This window comes from Nomascus leucogenys, chromosome 18 (assembly GCF_006542625.1).
Source record: "Nomascus leucogenys isolate Asia chromosome 18, Asia_NLE_v1, whole genome shotgun sequence".
Taxonomy (NCBI): domain Eukaryota; kingdom Metazoa; phylum Chordata; class Mammalia; order Primates; family Hylobatidae; genus Nomascus; species Nomascus leucogenys.
In genome coordinates this window covers 37,408,203-37,426,844 of record NC_044398.1, presented here as the reverse complement: position 1 = coordinate 37,426,844, position 18,642 = coordinate 37,408,203, and the positions used below count along the sequence as shown (strand labels likewise).

At 38.4% G+C, this 18,642-nt stretch overlaps 1 protein-coding gene across 1 annotated transcript in view; it reads left to right on the top strand.

Annotated features, from left to right (window-relative positions):
- Positions 1–1,669: 1,669 nt before the first annotated feature.
- FRMPD2 (FERM and PDZ domain containing 2) overlaps positions 1,670–18,642 on the top strand; it is a 122,434-nt gene continuing 105,461 nt past the window's right edge. Inside the window, exon 1 of the mRNA XM_003278156.3 lies at positions 1,670–1,996. Coding sequence (XP_003278204.2) covers positions 1,972–1,996 — 25 coding nt within the window. The 5' untranslated portion in view covers positions 1,670–1,971. The remainder of the gene's footprint in view (positions 1,997–18,642) is intronic.

The window sequence follows — 18,642 nt, the reverse complement described above, 5'->3', positions numbered from 1 at the left end:
TTGCTGAAAATGCAGATGCTCTGGCTCTGATCCAGAGATTCAGGTTCAGCAGATTCAGGGCGATGCCTGGGAATCTGCATTTTATCGTCTTCAAGGCTGAATCTGATGAGAAGACAAGTTTGGAAAAAACAGTAAAAGATGGTTGCAGATATTGTAAAATGTTTTGCTAGCTAGCAGGGAATGTCAATATAGACAGCTTTAAGCAGGAAAAAAATGTAAAACATTGTGTTTTTTAGTTTTTTTAAGTAATATAAGGTTATAAGGGGAAAAATACCAAAATGAACAATAATTGTCCTGACTAAATAATGAGCCAAAACTCTTTCCCCTAGCAACCACTATTAAGTTGCTTGTGATTCCTTCCAGAACCACAAGAATATGTCTACATAATATTCTAATATACTACAATGTATAAAGAATATATATACATAAATATACATAAATATACCTGGTCTTTATGTACCTATTTGTGATAAAAGGAAACATAATAGGCTATTCCATACCTTTTGTCACTTAAAAAATTTTCTAGGCAATTGTTACATGCCAGCACACACAGATCTACTTCCTTTCTTTACACAGCTGCATAGCTGGTTTTCTACTGTGTGTGAACCACAATAATCACTGTTGATGGGCTCTTCAGTGGCTTTCAGTTTTCTGCTATTACCAAAATACACTGCAATGAGCATCCTTTCTCAGATGCTTTGGTGAACTTTTGCAAGAATGTCCATGGGGTTACTTCTTAGCAGCTGGGTTTACAAAGGATATGTACATTTACAAATTTGATGAATATTACCAAATTCCCTGCAGAGAGGTTGCACTTATCTATAATCTCGCCATTGGCATATGAGAGTGCTCATTCTCCATGCCCTCACCAGCACTGAGTTTCATCAAATGTTTTTTTTTTTGAGATGGAGTCTCGCTCTGTCACCCAGGCTGGAGTGCAGTGGCCCGATCTCAGCTCACTGCAAGCTCCGCCTCCCGGGTTCACGCCATTCTCCTTCCTCGGCCTCCCAAGTAGCTGGAACTACAGGTGCCCGCCCACCAGGCCTGGCTAATTTTTGTATTTTTAGTAGAGACGGGATGGTCTCAATCTCCTGACCTAGTGATCTGCCCACCTTGGCCTCCCAAAGTGCTGGAATTACAGGCGTGAGCCACTGTGCCCGGCTTCAAATTTTAGTATTTTATTCTGTAGTCAAGCAAAAACTCATGTTTTCTTTTTAAATAAATACGTCTCAGTTTTGACACTGCTACTGATTTAAAGGGCTTGAGAGATCTGTTCTTTTGCCCCTTCCGCTACAGAGCTATGATCTACTTCTTGCTGTTCCCCATCTCTGCTGGTTCCTTTCTGAATCCAAGCACCAGAGAGAGTAAGAATTCCTTTCCCCCTTTCTCTAACCACATTTTTCTTGCTTTCTCACAGACAGATCCAGGTTATCATTTCCTCCTGCTGCTTTCACACGGTTCCCTGTCCTGTTGGTTGCAGGTCCAATGTCTGACACCATGAAAGGGCATGGAGGACTCTTGAGCTGATGACACTAAGCCTCTGCTCTGGGGCCGCCCCCAGTTCCTTGCAGAGCTCTTTCTTTTGATTGGGCCAGGAGATAAAGAGACATGAGTGTAAAAGCCCTGCTGAGCAGCAATCCCATTGCCTTCAGTGGCATCTAATCCACTTGAGCTCTTCCTGGCTCTCTCACGGGTCACTGGCTTTGAGGACGCAGGCTGCTGGGTGGCAGTGCCTGCTAACAGGCCAGAGACTGCGCAGGACCCAGGGAACGAGAGTGGTGGCAGGAAAGGGAAGGGGCCTTGTTGACTCACTCGCTGGGCAGCAAGTGCTTAGTGACAAGTAGTAAACAAAGGCAGCGGCAACAGTGCTGGTGGCAGGGAGCTCCGCGGACAGACTTGCAAGAGACCCCTGCTCCTTGTTGGAAAGTTGTCCCATGATGAAGGTCTAGACCCGGTCACGGAGACTTTTGGATGCAGCCTTTAACGAAGGACGCAGGTATTCCTTGGCATCATTCAGTTTTCTCCTATAAATCTGGGTCAGGGAAAGGGCAAACTTCTTACTGGGTCTAGGTATCTGGAATAAGAAGAACACAGCTGGGCAAGGACCTGTGTCAGTGCCCTTTGTGGTATTCTTTGGAGTATTATTTGTTCCAGGCCATTGGCTAAGCCTGATAGACATTGTATTTGTTTTTTAGCAATAAAGAATGGGCTCAGAAGAGAAAACATGGACTTTAGAATCAGACCAACCCTTGTTTGAATCACTGCTTTGCTATTCAGCATCTATGCAAATTCAAATGACTTTTTTAACTTTCCTAAGACTCATTTTTCTTACTTGTAAAATGGGGATAATAATGCCCCATGTGTTACGATGTTGCTGAGGATTCATGGGGTGACACGTGTAAGGCACTTAGAACATACTTGGAGCATTTGAGTAGCCCAGTAAATGATGGCTGTCACTATCTTTCAGAAGCAAGTGTTTTGGTTATTGCTTAAAGAGTATCAGTGGTTTAAAGTAAGAAATCTCAGGCTATGTCTAGCTGACTTCCAGAAAACAATGGAAAAGAAATGATTCACCTGGCTTTATTTGTATGCTTAAAGGAAAGAAAAAACTCAGCTGAGGTTTTCCACAGTTTAAACAACTTTTTTTTTTTTTTTTTAAAGCAACAGTTGAGTTCAGAGATGAGTCGTGTCTATTTCTCCTGGCTAAATCCTGTGATTTGCTATAGGCTGTAGCTGAAATGAATTAAGTAGTTTATTAAATCAACGAGAACTTACTCGGTATCTCCTGGGGCCACATGCCAAATGCTGGGGATGTCTCCCCCAGCCCAGAGGATCTTCCAGGTTGTAGGACAGTGGAGGTCGGGGGGCAGAATGCTGGACCTGCATGAGAACTGGCAGTGATAGCAAGTGCCAAAATGGAGGTGGCACGAGCTCCTGGGAGAGGTGATGCTTGAGCATGGCTTTAATGCTAAGCGGACACTAGCAGGAGGTGGGAGCAGGGGGAGTGGAAAAGGCATCCCAAGCAGAGAAAAGCACGTGCAAAGGCCCAGTGGCATGAATAAGTAAAGCATACTCTGGGAACAGCAGGCAGTTTGGCCTAACTTTGGTAAAGTGGGAACAGGGGAATCTGATAAGAAAGGAGGCTGCAGAGGTGAACAGGGGAGAGCAAGGAAGGCCTTCTATGGCCCAGAGTTCACTCAGAAGGTCCCAGATAGGCACTGGTAGTTTTAATGAAGGATGTGCCATGTCTGCATTTAATATTAAGAAGATTAATCTAGTAGCAATATGGGTGTGGGATTGGAGAGGATGAAACCTGGAATGATGACAGATGGCCTAACGTAAGAAAACAACAGTGGGATGTAGAGAAGGGGAGGCCTCCAAGCTGGTGCTACCGGCACTGTGAGCAAAAACAAATACATATGCATCTAATAAGTTCATTATAAATTTTACTGGTATGAAGGATGTATATTGCACAATTTACAAGTAATAAAATATAAAATACTCTTTATTACAAATTGTATATAGCCATTTGATTCTCACAGCATGCATTTGTTGATTTTTGCTGAACTCTTATACCCTTGGTCAGCCTGTTTGCAACTGACCACTGAATGTAGTTCCAATATGAATGTTGGTTGATATTTTTGTTTATATTGACAAGTAAGAAGAAAGTAAAACAATGAAGATGATTGTCTTAACTTCACTCATCTGTCAATGACCTGAGTGACTGCTGGATCAGATCACAGTTTTTGAATTTGGAAGAGTATTTTCCCAATTTTTGTGTTATTCACAATGTAACAACTACGGACACGACACACTTTTAGGTTTAATCTGCATGAACATTTTCTGCATCACTTTCTTAGTTTTCTTAGGGAATGAAAAAACAGCAAACCAAGCCCTAATTTGTAGCTTTTGCCAGTTTCTGTGGTATAATTACTACCACCATGGCCAATCACAAGCTCCCAATGTGATATTGCTGAACACAAAGGTGGAAGAGCTGTGAACCAGCACACCATTACACAGTATTTCCATCGTAGAAATGTATTTCATTTAAATAAGTGCCAAAGTACAGACAACAGTAAAATGCAGTAAAATAATTTGGAAACGGTGAGTTTCAACATATTGTTAATATGACTTATTTAATTGGAGATTTTTATAATACTTTTTGGTAATGGCTGTGTTTAACAACCAGCTTACAAAATTTCTGGAAATTTAACAATTGGCTCTCACAGGCCAGTAAGAGCCTTCTTCAGCATGTCACAGGATCCAAGAAAGGTTTAAGGAGCAGAATACAGAGTGGTGAGAAAATGACTCATGGGTGCAAATGAAGGGGGCACGAAAGGAAGAATTAGGAAGAAGACTTCCTTCTCTCTAGGGATGAAGCTGTCACTCACCAAAATGTTGGACTTTTTGAAAAGAAAAGATGACTATGAATTCAACTGCTCAGGAATAGTAAGGGCTGGGGTGTGCAGCCCAGGACAGTGCTACCTGCAGCTCCATTAGTGAAGTCATTTCTGGTCTGAAACCTAGTTTTGCTGGCTTGTCTCTAGCCTATTCCATGCCCTCTCCATATACTCAGGGTTCATAATATGAATAGCTAGGATTTATTGAAAAACCACCATGTGCCAGACACAATAACTCATGGTATAAACGAGTAAAGAGAGGAAGTAACTTGCCCACAGTGAGGTGGGATCAATCCAGCTCTGACCTCGGAGCCTGCTCTTCCAGACACTATGCTTTTCTATTCTCTTTCCCCTCCTGAGTTGTATTCACCTTGAGATGTCAGTGTTTTTAGCTGCTTTCCTGGCAGAGGTCTGCTTTCGAGGCTGATTCCTATTCCCCAGGCTTCTTTTTGCTGGTCTCTGGCAGCTCTATTGTTAACTGCCCTCCCTTTTTTTTTCTTGCCTTGGCTGTAAGCCTCCTTATTCCTGTATTTCCTTGAGCTATCATAGCCCAACATTATTGGAAATAGAGTAGGTAGTGAAGGGAGGCAGGAAGGAGATGTGTAGGATGGTGCACAGGAACCAGTTCCAGGAGGGCTGGTGCCAGGCAGGAGGCAGATGAAGGCTGAGCTGTCAGAACTCACTCTTCCATAGATTCAAGATGGGTTAAACAGTGTCTGGCTAGATAGTAAGTGTATTAGACATTTTTAAAAAGTGCCATCTAGGAATTTCTTTTGTTTCTTCTATCAGTATCATTTTTGTATGATGCCAGTCCATAGAATGCAGGCAGTATCTGAAGTATTCATCTGTTAATTTACTGAGTCATTCAGCCAGTGGGGGAAGAAGGAGCTCCAGATGCGAGTGTCCCCACAGAGCCTGCAGAAGGACAGGAGGCAAGGGGGGTGTGGTGCATTTAAGGCTGGAAAAAGGCCATGGGGGAAAGAGGAAGCTGCTAGAGATCAGTCCAAAGCGGTGGGCCTGAGGTCCTGTAAACCCTGCTCAGGATCTGAGCTGATCCTTTGGAGAATAGAAAGTGGCTGAAGGTTTTCACGAGGTGTGACATGGTCAGATTTGTGTTTTAGGAAGAGGACTCTGCAAGGCAGAGAATGGATCAGGGCAGGGGCAAGCTATGGTTGTAGGAAACCATTCTGTAGGATTTACATTTCAGTGGTCATTCAGGGGAGGGTGCTGGTGGCTTAAAGCAGGTCAGTGGTGGTGGGGTTGGAGAGAAACAGGCAGATTTTAGAGAGATTTTGGAGATGGTGATTAAAGGGATGGGAAGTTGAGGGATGGGAAGGAGACAAAAACGTTGTCTGAATGTTTAGCTTGAGGGGTTAGGCGGTGGGAATGCCGTTTGCTGTATTCAAATAAGAGAGGTTGAAAGAGGAGGAGGTGAGGGGAAGGTGAATTCAGCTCTGTACATCTAAGGGGGTTGTCTAAAGGACATCCTGGGATCACCAAGCAGGAGCTCAAGAAATGGGTCTGAGCTTAAGACATGGCTGTGGAGGGGTGGACTGACGGTTGGTAACTTTGGAGCATGTAGAGTGATTTGAAGAGGGGTCCAAGGCAGAGAGAAACCCAAAGACCACTGACATTTGGCATTGCCTTTATTCATTGTTACAAATAATACCATGGCAAATATCTTTGAATATACATCTTTGTCAATTATGTTCTTGGCATCAATTCCCAGAAGAGGAAGACCCTGATGGCAGGAATGGACATCCCTTGGCTCTTGATACAGATTGCCAAACTGCTTTACAAATCAGCTGTCCCAAATTGGCCACATGTAAGTAAGGTCTCTGAGAGGAACGGTGTCATTGCCACCTCATGGGCACTGAGCGCTCATCATTGAAGCCCGCTTGAGGGATGAAAATGGGCCTCGTGACTGCGTCCACTGGCAGCTCCTTGGATTATAGGCAGGAGCGGACAGTTTTCTATATTGTTTAACAAGGAATCACAATTTCTTTTATGACTTTTCTTAGTCTCACTTTCTCAGTTACCTACTGCTGTTGGGCCCATAAGATTTTTCTCTCTGATTCTTTGCACAGAAATAGTCACTTTCTGTTTGACCTTCATCCCTTATCCCAGCTGGCTGTATAGCTCTTTGTAGATATCACTGTGGGAAGCAGCTTCCTGACTCAGGGCCTGAGGAGGGGTATGTGATAAATAAAGCCCAGGAGAAGAGCTTGAGACTGGAGTCCTCTCCCTGAAACCACTCGGAGTGGGATTCTGGGCAATGCCTCCACCCTCCCACCTTGGCTGTCTCCCGTTTCCCATCTGTGCTACAGCAGGTCTCCTGGGTCCATCAAGTGTGAGTTAAGGACTCCCTCTTCACTACCCACTATTTTTAATGGTCTGCTCTGGAGGATTAATTTGACTGAATGAAGCTGCTTCACTTCTAGAGGAAAATTTTTAAACAAAGCATTCACCTAGTGGGGTTTGCGACAGGGCGAGCCACTTCTCAACCTGCATTAGGCTGGGAACACACGGACGGCCTGGCCCTGCCCGAGTCCCATCAGTCAGAGGTTTATCTCTCAATCATCGCTGCAGGAGGAAAGAAAGCTATGCTCTCTGTGAAGGGGGAGCTCCCAGGCCTGTTCAGCTTCTGGATCCCCCTGAAGGCTGCATTTCAGTGACCCTGGCCACCCTTGTACCAGGTACCACCTGCCCCACCAGCAACATCCACATGCAACATGCCTCTGTGCCTCCTATTTCCTATACGCTTAGAAATGTTCCCGAGGAGATGGAGAATTGGCATTGCTCGGAGTTGGCAAATACATGTTCTCAATTTTGATAGATGGCTCTGAAGAATCTATACCAATTTAATTCCCATGTTAATGGGTGTTATGAGAGGGCCTGGTCTGCGGCCCCCACCTTGCTAACATCAAATATTTAAATTTTTGATCCTCTGATAAATTCTCGTTGCTGTTTTGTTTTCCCTGATTTACTAGAAACATAGCAAATCTTTTCAAATATTTATTGAGTAGTTGTATTTTTTCACCTGGTTATTTCTTAACTTTTAATTTAAAGAGTAATTTTTTTCTAATTGATGAGTAAATATTAATCCTTTTGCCGTTATATATATTTTCTCCTAATCTGTTGCATATTTTCATTTACATTTTATTTTCATATATGGTCAGATAAGAAGTTGCAAGGAGCACAGAGAAGTCCCTATACTCTTCCTCCAGCATCCCCCAGTCTTACCTAATTACAGCACAATGGCAAACCCAGACATTTGACATTGGTGCAATATGTGTGTAAAGTACTATGCCATTGTAACACTTGTGTAGATTAATGTAACCACTACCACAATCAAGATACAAAATTATTCTATCGCCACAAAGATTTTCCGCAGCTCCCATTCTACTCCCTACCACCCTGCTCCTACTATCTCTGAGATCGGTCTCACAATATGTGACCTTTTGAGACTGGCTTTTCTCATTCGGCCTAATGCCTTTGAGATCGATCCAAGCTGTTGCATGTGTCAATAGTTTGCTCTTTATTGCTGAGTAGTATTCCACGGTATGAATATACCACAATTTGTTTAACCATTCACCAAATGAAAGACATTTTGACTTAACAGTTTTTGGCTATCACAAATAAAGCTGCTATTACAAATAAAACACACACGTTCACATGCAGCTTTCTGTGTGGATATTCATTTTTGTTTCTCTGGGATAAGCGCACGGAAGCACAATTGCCCAGTTGTATAGTAAGAGTATATTTAGTTTTCCTCTTTTTTAAAAAGAAACCGACAAACTCTTTTCTGAAGTGGCTGTACCACTTACATTCCCACCAACAACTTAGGAGAGATCCAGTTTCTCTGTATCTTCATAAGCATTTGGTATTGTCACTTTACTTTTTTTCCTGTCATATAGGTGGGGAGGGATATCTCATTATAGACTTCATTTGCCTTCCCCTTATGGCCAGTGATGTTGAACATCTTGTCATGTGCTTATCTGCTATTATGTGTGTATCTTCAGTGAAATGTCTTTCCATGCCATTTGCTCATTTTTCTAATTGGATTGTTTGCTTTCTGCTGTGAAGTTTTGAAACTTCTTTGTAGACATCCTACATGGAGCACTCCATATTAAACATGGCACCTAAACCTACTCTCTGCCTTTATGGATTTTTTATTCTGGATATTTCATATAAATGGAATCACACAATACGTTGGCTTTTACATCTGGCTTCTTTTACTTTAGCATAATGTGTTCAAGGTTCATGCATGCTGTAGCATGTATCAGTACTTGATTTCTTTTTATGGTTGAGTAATATTCCATTGTATGGATGGATCACATTGTGTTTATCCATTCATCCCTTGGTTGACACTGAGTTGTTTCCACTTTTTGGTTATAAATAACGTTGCTATGAACATTCACATATATTATTTGTAGAAATATCTGTTTGAGTCCTTTGCCCATTTTGAAATTGGATTGTTGGTGTTTTTGTTATGGAATTGTAGGAGTTCTTTATATATTCCAGTTACTAGACCCTTATCAGATTGATGATTTGCCAATATTTAATATTTTCTGCCATTCTGTGGATTGTCTTTTCAGTTTCTTGATAATGCCCTTTGATACAGAAATGTCTTTTGATGTCTGTTGTCCGATTGGGTCATTTCTCTTGTTATCTTCTCAATCCATGGATTCTCTACTCAGTCTTCTCCATTCTGCTGCTCTGCTCAGTCTTCTCCGTTCTGCTGTTGAGCCCACCCGTAGTGTTTCTAATGTTGGTTATTGTATTTTTCAGTTCTAAAATTTCCATTTGGTTCTTTATATTTCTTTGTTGAGCCTTTCTATGTCTTCGTTTTAATTGTGCTTGTCACTGCTCATGAAAATCCTGGTCAGATAATTCTAACATCTGTGTCATCTTGGTACTGGCTTCTGTTGTCTTTTTTTACTCAAGTTGAGATTTTCCTGGTTCTTGATATGATGAGCAATAGCGATTGAATCCAAGATGTTTGGGTACTATGATATGAGACTCTGGACCTTACTTAGAGCTTCATTTTTAGCAGATGTTGCCTGATACTGTATGGATAGAAGGGCTCTGCTTCATTACTTCCAGGTAAAAATGGAAGTCTAGGCCCCCCACTCAGTCTCTCTTGATAACCTTGAGGGCATCTTGTTATGACTGTTCTGGCTCCCCTCTAGTCCTCTGCTGACACCACCCTTGCTAGGAGGGTCGGGGACACCTTATTACTGCTCCTCATGCAACATGTCAGGGGATGCCTTGTTACCACTGCATGGTGGTAAAAGTACTGACCCTCTACTACACCTTCCCTGGCACCAGCCTCGTGGGGAGGCCAAGGGGCATCTTGTTATCACCAGAGGAAGGTGGAAGTCTGGGATGTGATGCAAGTCACCACTAGGTGGGAATGAGAGTTTCAGCTCCCACTTGGCTTTTCTGAACTGACTGTGTGGAAGAAATGACTGTGCCTCATTATAGCTGGATGAGTGTAAAGTCTGGGCTCTCCTCTAGGCCCTTGCTGACTATTTGTTGAAAAGACTATCTCAAGACTAATTGCTTTCGCTCCTTTGTCAAAGATCAGTTAAATGTATATGTATTGGTCTATTTTTTGACTCTGTTTTGTCCCTTTAATCGATTTGTGTATTCTTTCACCAACATCACATTGTCTTGATTAATGTACCCTATAATAATTCTTTTTTCTCTTTTTTAAATTGAAGAATGCATGTTAGAAGTTTTTATTTTTTATTTTACTTTTTAAACTTTTATTCTAGGTACAGGGGTACATGTGCAGGTTTGTTATATGGGAATTCTCGTGTCACCAGGTTTTGTTGTACAGATTATATTGTCAACCTGGTACTAAGCCTAGGACACAATAGTTATTTTTTGTGCTCCTCTCCCTTCTCTCAGTCTTCACCCTCAAGTAGGACCCAGTGTCTGTTGTCTCCCACTTTGTGTCCATGTGTTCTCATCATTTAGCTCCCATTTATAAGTGAGAACATGCAGTATTTGATTTTCTGTTCCTGTGTTAGTTTGCTAAGGATAATGGTCTCCTGCTCCAACCATGTTCCTGAAAGGGACATGATCTTATTCTTTTTTATAGCTGCATAATATTCCATGGTGTATATATACTACATTTTCTTTATCCAGTCTACCATTGATGGACATTTAGACTGATCCCATGTCTTTGCCATTGTGAATACTGCTGCAATGAATATACACATGCATATTTCTTTATGATACAATGACTTATATTTCTTTGGGTATATACCCAGTAGTGGGATTGCTGGATCAAATGGTAGTTTTGGTTTTCGTTCTTTGAGGAATTGCTACACTGATTTCCACAATGGTTGAATTAATTTACAGTCCCACCAACAGTGTATTAATATTCCCTTTTCTCTGCAACCTCACCAGCATCTGTTATTTTTTCTTTTTATTGATAGCCATTCTGACCAGTGTGAGATGGTATCTCATTGTGGTTTTGATTTGCATGTCTCTAATGATCAGTGATATTGAGCTTTTCTTCATATGCTTACTGGTTGCATGTATGTCTTCTTTTGAAAACTGTCTGTTCATATCCTTTGCCCACTTTTTAATGGGGTTGTTTGGTTTTTTTCTTGTGAATTTGCTTAAGTTTCTTATAGATGCTGGATATTAGACCTTTGCCAGATGCATATTTTACAAATATTTTCCCCCACTCTGTAGGTTGTCTGTTTACTCTATTGGTAGTTTATTTTGCTGTGCAGAAGCTCTTTAGTTCAATTAGATTCCATTTTTCAAGTTTTGCTTTTGTTGCAATTGCTTTTGGCATCATCATAATAAAATCTTTGCCAGTGCCTGTGTCCGGAATCGTATTGCCTAGGTTTTGTCTTCCAGAGTTTTTATAGTTTTGGGTCTTACATTTAAGTTTTTAATCCATTTTGAGTTGACTTTTATATAATTGTTTAAGGAAGGAGTTTTGTTTTAGTCTTCTGCATATGGCTAGCCATTATCCCAGCATCATTTATTGAATAAGAAGTCCTTTCCCTGTTGCTTGTTTTTGTCAGCTTTGCTGAAGATCAGATGGTTGTAGGTGTGTGGCCTTATTTCTGAGCTGTCTATTCTGTTCCATTGGTTTATGTGTCTGTTTTTGTACCAGTACCAAGCTCTTTTGGTTACTGTAGCCCAGTAGTGTAGTTTAAAGTTGGGTAGCTTGATGCCTCCCGCTTTGTTCTTTTTGCATAGGATTGCCTTGGTATAGTAACTCTTGAAGTTGGATAGTTGGATCAGTCCCACAACTTTGTTTCTCTTCTTCAGTATTGTGTTGTCTGTTCTAGGTGACTTGTTTTCCCTTTTCATTTAAACTTTAGAATTAGTTGTTGATATTCACAAAATAAATTTCTGGGATTAAATCTACAGACCAAGTTGAGAATAAATGACATTTTAACAATATTGAGTCTTCTCTCAGTGAATGTAGAATACTCTTCCTTTATTTAGATTTTAAAGATATTTAAAACAAATGTTTTTATTTCTTTCATCAGAATATTGTAGTTTTCCTTATAGGGATCTTATACGTATTTTGTTAGGTTTATTTCTACATACTTCATAATTTTTTTGGTGTTAATGTAATAATTGATATTATGTTTATAATTTCACATTTCAGTTGTCATTGCTGATGTTAATTAAAGTCAAAACAGTTGAGTTTTGTATATTAGCCTTCTGTCCTGCAATGTTTCCATAATCACTTATTAGTTCTAGGAGGTTTTTTTGTTCATTATTTGAGATTTCATACATAGACAATCATGTCATCTAGGAACAGAGATAACTTTATTTCTTTCCTTCTAATTTATATACCTTTTATTTCATTTTCTCATGTTATTACATTAGCTAGGACTTCCCATGGTGAGAGGGGACATCCTTGTATTTTTCCTGATCTTAGCAGGAATGCATCTCGTTTGATACCCTTAGGTCACGTGTTGGCTGTAGATTTTTTTTTACATATTTAAAAAAAATTAAGTTGAAGAGGTTTCTCTCTATTCCTGGTTAGCAGAGAGTTTTTAATCATGATCTGCTGTTGGATTTTGTTAAATGCTTTTTCTGTATTAATCAATTTGATTATATAATTTTTTATCTTTAGTCCATGAAAGTGGTGGGTTATATTAATAAATTTTCAAATGTTAAACCAGCCTTGCATACCTGAATTAAATTTCACTCGGTCATGGTGTATGATTATATTTATACATTGTTGGATTTGATTTGATAATATTTTGAAGATTTTTGCATCCTTGTTCATGAAAACTATTGATCTGTAGTTTTACTTTCTTGCAAGATTTTTATCTGGTTTTGGTATTGGGACAATTACGGCCTCATAGAATGAATTAAGAAATGTTCCCTCTGCTTCTATTTTCTGGAAGAGATTGTAGAGAATTAGTGTCATCTTTTCCTTAAATGTTTGGTAGACTTTAACAGTGAAATCCTTTGGGCCTGGTGCTTTATGTTTTGGAAGGCCATTAATTATTAATTTGGTTTATGTAATACATATAGGCATACTTAGATGATCTATTTCTCTTTGTATGAGTTTTGATAGATTTTCTCTTTCAAGGAATTGGTCCATTTCATCTAAGTCATTACTTTTGGGGGCATATTATGCTTTTTAATGTCCATGGGATCAGTAGTGATGGCACTTATTTCATTTGTGATTTTAGTTATTTATATCTTCTCTCTTTTTTTTCTCTCTTGGTTACTTGGCTATGGGTTTATCAGTTTTGTTGATGTTTTCAAATAATCTGCTTTTAGTTTTGTTGATTTTCTCTATTGTTTTTCTGTTTTCAATTTTATTGATTTCTGTTCTAATTTGTTATTATTTGCTTTCTTTTATTCAGGTTCATGCTGTTATTTTTTCTGTAGTTTCCTAAAGGTCGAAGGTTAGATTATTAATTTTAGATCTTTCTTCTATTCCAATATATGCATTTAATGTTGGAAGTCTCTGTATAAGTACTTCCTTCATTGCATCTCACAAATTTTGGTAACTTGTATTTTCATTTTTGTTTAGTTAAAAATATTTTTTATTTTCTCTTGAGATTTCCTTTTTGACCCATTTGCTGTTTAGAAATGTGTTGTTTAATCTCCAAATAGTTGAGGATATTCTGGCTATCCTTCTGTTACTGATGTACCGTTTGGTTCTACTGACAGAACCAAATCTCTATGAGAGAAATCATACTTTGTATGATTTCTGTACTTTTAAACTTGTAATCTCAGCTACTTGGGAGGCTGACGCACGAGAATTGCTTGAACCCAGGAGGTAGAGGTTAATAGTGAGCCAAGATTGCGCCACTGTACTCCAGGCTGGGCCACAGGGTGAGACCCTGTCTCAAAAAATAAATAAATAAATATACATAAATAAATCAATCAATAAAGTTTATGGCCCAAAATGTGATATATCTTGGTGAATGTTCCATGTGAAACTGCAAAGAACATGTATTCTGTTGTTGTTGGATAAAATAGCCTATAGCCATCAACTAGATCCAGTTCTTTGGCAGTGTGTCTAGTTTAACTACGTCTTTACTGATGCTCTGTTGTTAAGTGCATATGCATCAGAGATGGTTATATCTTCTTGGAGTATTGACCTCTATCATTATGTAATGCCCCTTTTTATTCCCGCTAATTTTCTCTGTTCTGAAGTCTGCTTTGTCTGAAGATAGTTACTCCAGCTTTCTTTTAATTTGTGTTGGTATAGTATATCTTTCTACATCCTTTTAGTTTTCTTAAAATTAATCTTTTTATTCTTCCCTTTACTTTTAACCTATTTATGCCTTCGTATTTAAAGGGGGTTTCTTCTAGACAACATAATTGGGTTTTATTTTTTAATCTACTCTGTCAGTTTCTGTCTTTTAACTGGCATACTTAGACCTTTATGTTTAAGGTGATTATTGTTGTTGTTAGATTAATAGCCACCATATTTATAACTGTTTTCTATTAGTTGCAATTGGTTTTTGTTTCTTTTTAAGATCTTCCCGTATTTTTCTGCCTTCTCTAGTTGTAATTGAGCATTTTATATTATTTTGGCATGTAAGTTATACTTCTTTTAAAAAAATATTTCTAGTAGTTGCTCCAGAGTTTGCAGTATACATTTACAACAAATTTAAATCCACTTTCAAATAGCTCATGTGTAGTACAGGTACCTATTACAGAGTAATACTGGTTTCTCCCTTCCAGCCTTTATAACTGACCAGCATTTATTTTACTTATTTATAAGGTATAATCACCCAATATGTTGTTGCTATTATAATTTGAAAAATAATTATCTATTAGATCAATTAAGAATAAGGAAAATAAATGGCTTAAGAGCTGAGTTTCTCTTCTGTATCATTTTCCTTCTCTCTGAAGAACTTTTAAAATTTCTTGCAAGGCAACCCTACCAGTGACCAATATACTCAGGCTTTGTTTGTCTGAGAAAGTCTTTATTTCTTTTCACTTTGAACGGTAACTTTGCAGTATACAGAGTTCTAGATTGGTAGTTTTTTTTACTTTTACACTTTATTTTTTATTTTTATTTTTTAATTTCCAAATCTTTTTTTTTATTATTATTATACTTTAGGTTTTAGGGTACATGTGCACAATGTGCGGGTTTGTTACATATGTATCCATGTGCCATGTTGTTTTGCTGCACCCATTAACTTGTCATTTAGCATTAGGTATATCTCCTAATGCTGTCCCTCCCTGCACCCCACAACAGTCCCCAGAGTGTGATGTTCCCCTTCCTGTGTCCATGAGTTTTCATTGTTCAGTTCCCACCTATGAGTGTGAACATGCGGTGTTTGGTTTTTTGTCCTTGCGATAGTTTACTGAGAATGATGGTTTCCAGCTTCATCCATGTCCCTACAAAGGACATGAACTCATCATTTTTTATGGCTGCATAGTATTCCATGGTGGATATGTGCCACATTTTCTTAATCCAGTCTATCGTTGTTGGACATTTGGGTTGGTTCCAACTCTTTGCTATTGTGAATAGTGCCGCAATAAACATACATGTGCATGTGTCTTTATAGCAGCATGATTTATAGTCCTTTGGGTATATGCCCAGTAATGGGATGGCTGGGTCAAATGGTATTCCTAGTTCTAGATCCCTGAGGAATCGCCACACTGACTTCCACAATAGTTGAGCTAGTTTACAGTCCCACCAACAGTTTAAAAGTGTTCCTATTTCTCCACATCCTACGATCTTTTTACTTGAACAGTTTGTGAAGAGAAGTCCATCGTAATTCTTATCCTTTTTCTGCTATATATGTAAGTTACATTTCTCTCTCTCTGTCACTTTTTTTTTTTTTTTTTTGCTGGGGAATATTAATTTACCTTTATTTTTACTTTTTTAACTTTAAAGTTTAGGGTTACATGTGTTTCTTTTATTTATCTTGCTTGATGCTTTCCAAGCTTCCCAGATCTGTGGTTTGGTGTCTGTTATCAATTTTGAAATATTCTCAGCCGTTATTCAAATTTTTTCTATTCTTTTCCATCTTCTCCTTCTGGTATTCCCTTACACATATGTCACACCTTTTGAAATTGTTCCACAGTTCGTGGATATTCTGTTCCATTTTTCTTCATTCTTTGTTTTCTTCACATTTCCATTTGGGAAGTTTCTACTGACACATCTTTAAGCTCCTTGATTGTTTCCTTGAAGGTGTCCAATCTACTGGGTGAGCCCACCAAAGGCATTCTTCATTTCTCATACAATGCTGTTGATTTCTAACTTCTAAAAAATTTTTTATTTTTAGAATTTCCGTGTCTCTGCTTACATTTTACCCATCTATTCTTGCATCTTGCCCACCTTTTCCATTTGAACACTTAGCATATTAATCATAGTTATTTTAAATTTCTGGTATGATAATCCCAAGATTTCTGCTATATAAGAGTCTGGTTCTTTCACTTGTTTCATCTCTTCAAACTGAGTTTTTTGTTGTTTTTATACATGACTTGTAATTTTTTGTTGAAAGCTGGACATGATGTATTGGGTAATAGGAACTGAGATAAACAGGCCTTTAGTGAGAGCATTTATGATTATCTGGCTAGTAGTAATGCTGTGTTTACTGTTTGCTATAGCTGTAGGTATTATAATTAATTTTATGTATCAATTTTAACGAAGCCATGGGCTGCCCAGATGAAATGTTATTTTGGAACGTGTCTGTGAGGGTATTTCTGGGAGAGACCAGAGTTTGAATTGTGCTATGGGCAGGCATCATATAATCTATTTGGGGCCATAATAGAACAAAAGACACAGGAAGGAGACACTCATCCCTTTTTTCCTACCCAGCTTGAGATGGGACATCTCATCTCCTGCCCTTGGACTGGGATTTACATCATTGGCTCCTGTGGTTGTTAGGCCTTCAGACTTGGACTGAATTATACCATTGCATTTCCTGGGTCTTCAGCTTGTAGATGGCAGATTGTAAAACTTCTCAGCCTCTATAATATATAAGATATCTATCTATATCTATCTATACATATATGTATATAGATCTATCTATCTATCTATCTATCATCTATCATCTATCTATATAGATCTATCTATCTGTCTATCTATCTATCTATCTATCTATCTATCTATCTATCTATCTATCTATCTATCTATTCTCAGCCATTATTACCTTAAATGTTTCACATATTTTTCTACTCTTTTCCATTTTCTCCTTCTGGTGTCCTTTTACACATATGTTATACCTTTTGTAATGTTCCACAGTTCTTGGATATCCTGTCCAATATTATATATTGGATATATCTATATCTATATCTATACATCTTATTGGTTCTGTCTTTCTAGAGAACCCTAATACAGTAGATATCTGAGACTCCAATTTTTTCTATTGTTCTTGTTTTTCCCTCTCTTATTGTCTTTACCTTTTCCTAGAAACTCCTTCTTAAGTAGAATCTGGGCCTTGCTGTTCTTTAGCTGTCATCTGCTGTTCTTATGCAGGAGTCCTGGTGATGAGGTGATAAGGTGGGAGAAAAGGGTATGTGCTTGCTCTATAAGTCTATGAGTAGTGAGTCTATTACCCCAGCCTATGACCTTAGCTTCCTTCTTCCTAAGATAAGAAAAAAAAAGTGTATGTGTGTATACTCACACACACACACACACACACACACTTACACACACACATTCACATACTACTGGTTCTGTTTCTCTGGAGACCACCAACAGATTATGAATACATTACATGTTAATCAAACATCATGTGAAATGGTTCTTCTTATATACAAGTCACTAGATTAATAGCACATAATACTTTAAATTTAAAGGTTCAAGACAAAGTTACTTTTTAAATTCAGAACTTTAATAAATTGAAGACCAATTTAAACCCATATATCTTTAATTAGTCTTGTTATCTCACAACCCCAGCCTTCCACTCTTGCAGAAATTTAAATGGCTCTTACTAGCTGCGTGACTTTTGTGACCTTAAGTCAATTAAATTCTTAGTTTACTTATCTGGAAGTGGGGATCATTTTTGCCTTTTTATTTTCAAGGATTTTTGTGGGAATCACAGAAGTTTATGAAAACTCTGTAAGCTGTAAAGGGCTACTCTGCTTATAATTAATTATCATCAAGTATAATTGGTGAGGATTCAACTAATTCACACTGTGGTCACATTACATTATAACTGGCCCTGAAGCCTTAGAGAAGGACAGGTGGGGCCATAGAACCCAGGTGGAACATGACTGCATTAATAACATTGAATGATGCTCTTGACATTTTACTTCAATTTTTCAGATTATGTTAAGAAGACAGTCTGCTCAGAAATAGACTTTTCATGTTTCTAAAACTAATTGCTTCTTTCATAATGAAAAATTATGCCCAGGCTCAGAGCCTTTTGAAGGCAATTTTATTTGGCAATAATTCAATAATTTTTATAAAATAGTTATAATTACCTTCTATTTACATCTGATGATACTAACTTTCCATTTACTATAATGATGTGTGGTATCCTTTTAAAATAAATGCATTTAAATGAAAAAACTTGTCTTAATTGTACAAGTGAGATGGAAATGTGGCAAACACTGGGAAAACAGGATGTAAAAGATTGAAGATGGGAGAAACACTACTCTAAAAAGCTCTAAATGCCCAAAAAATATTTTTCTGTACTAGTGTGCATCCTGTCATCTACAAATGCAAGATTCCACCTTGGAATCTTGAAGAATGGTAGGGTGTTCTCTTGTTGCCTTTCTTGCATTAGCTTGTTCTATTTTTTTCCACCCACCTTGTAAGGTA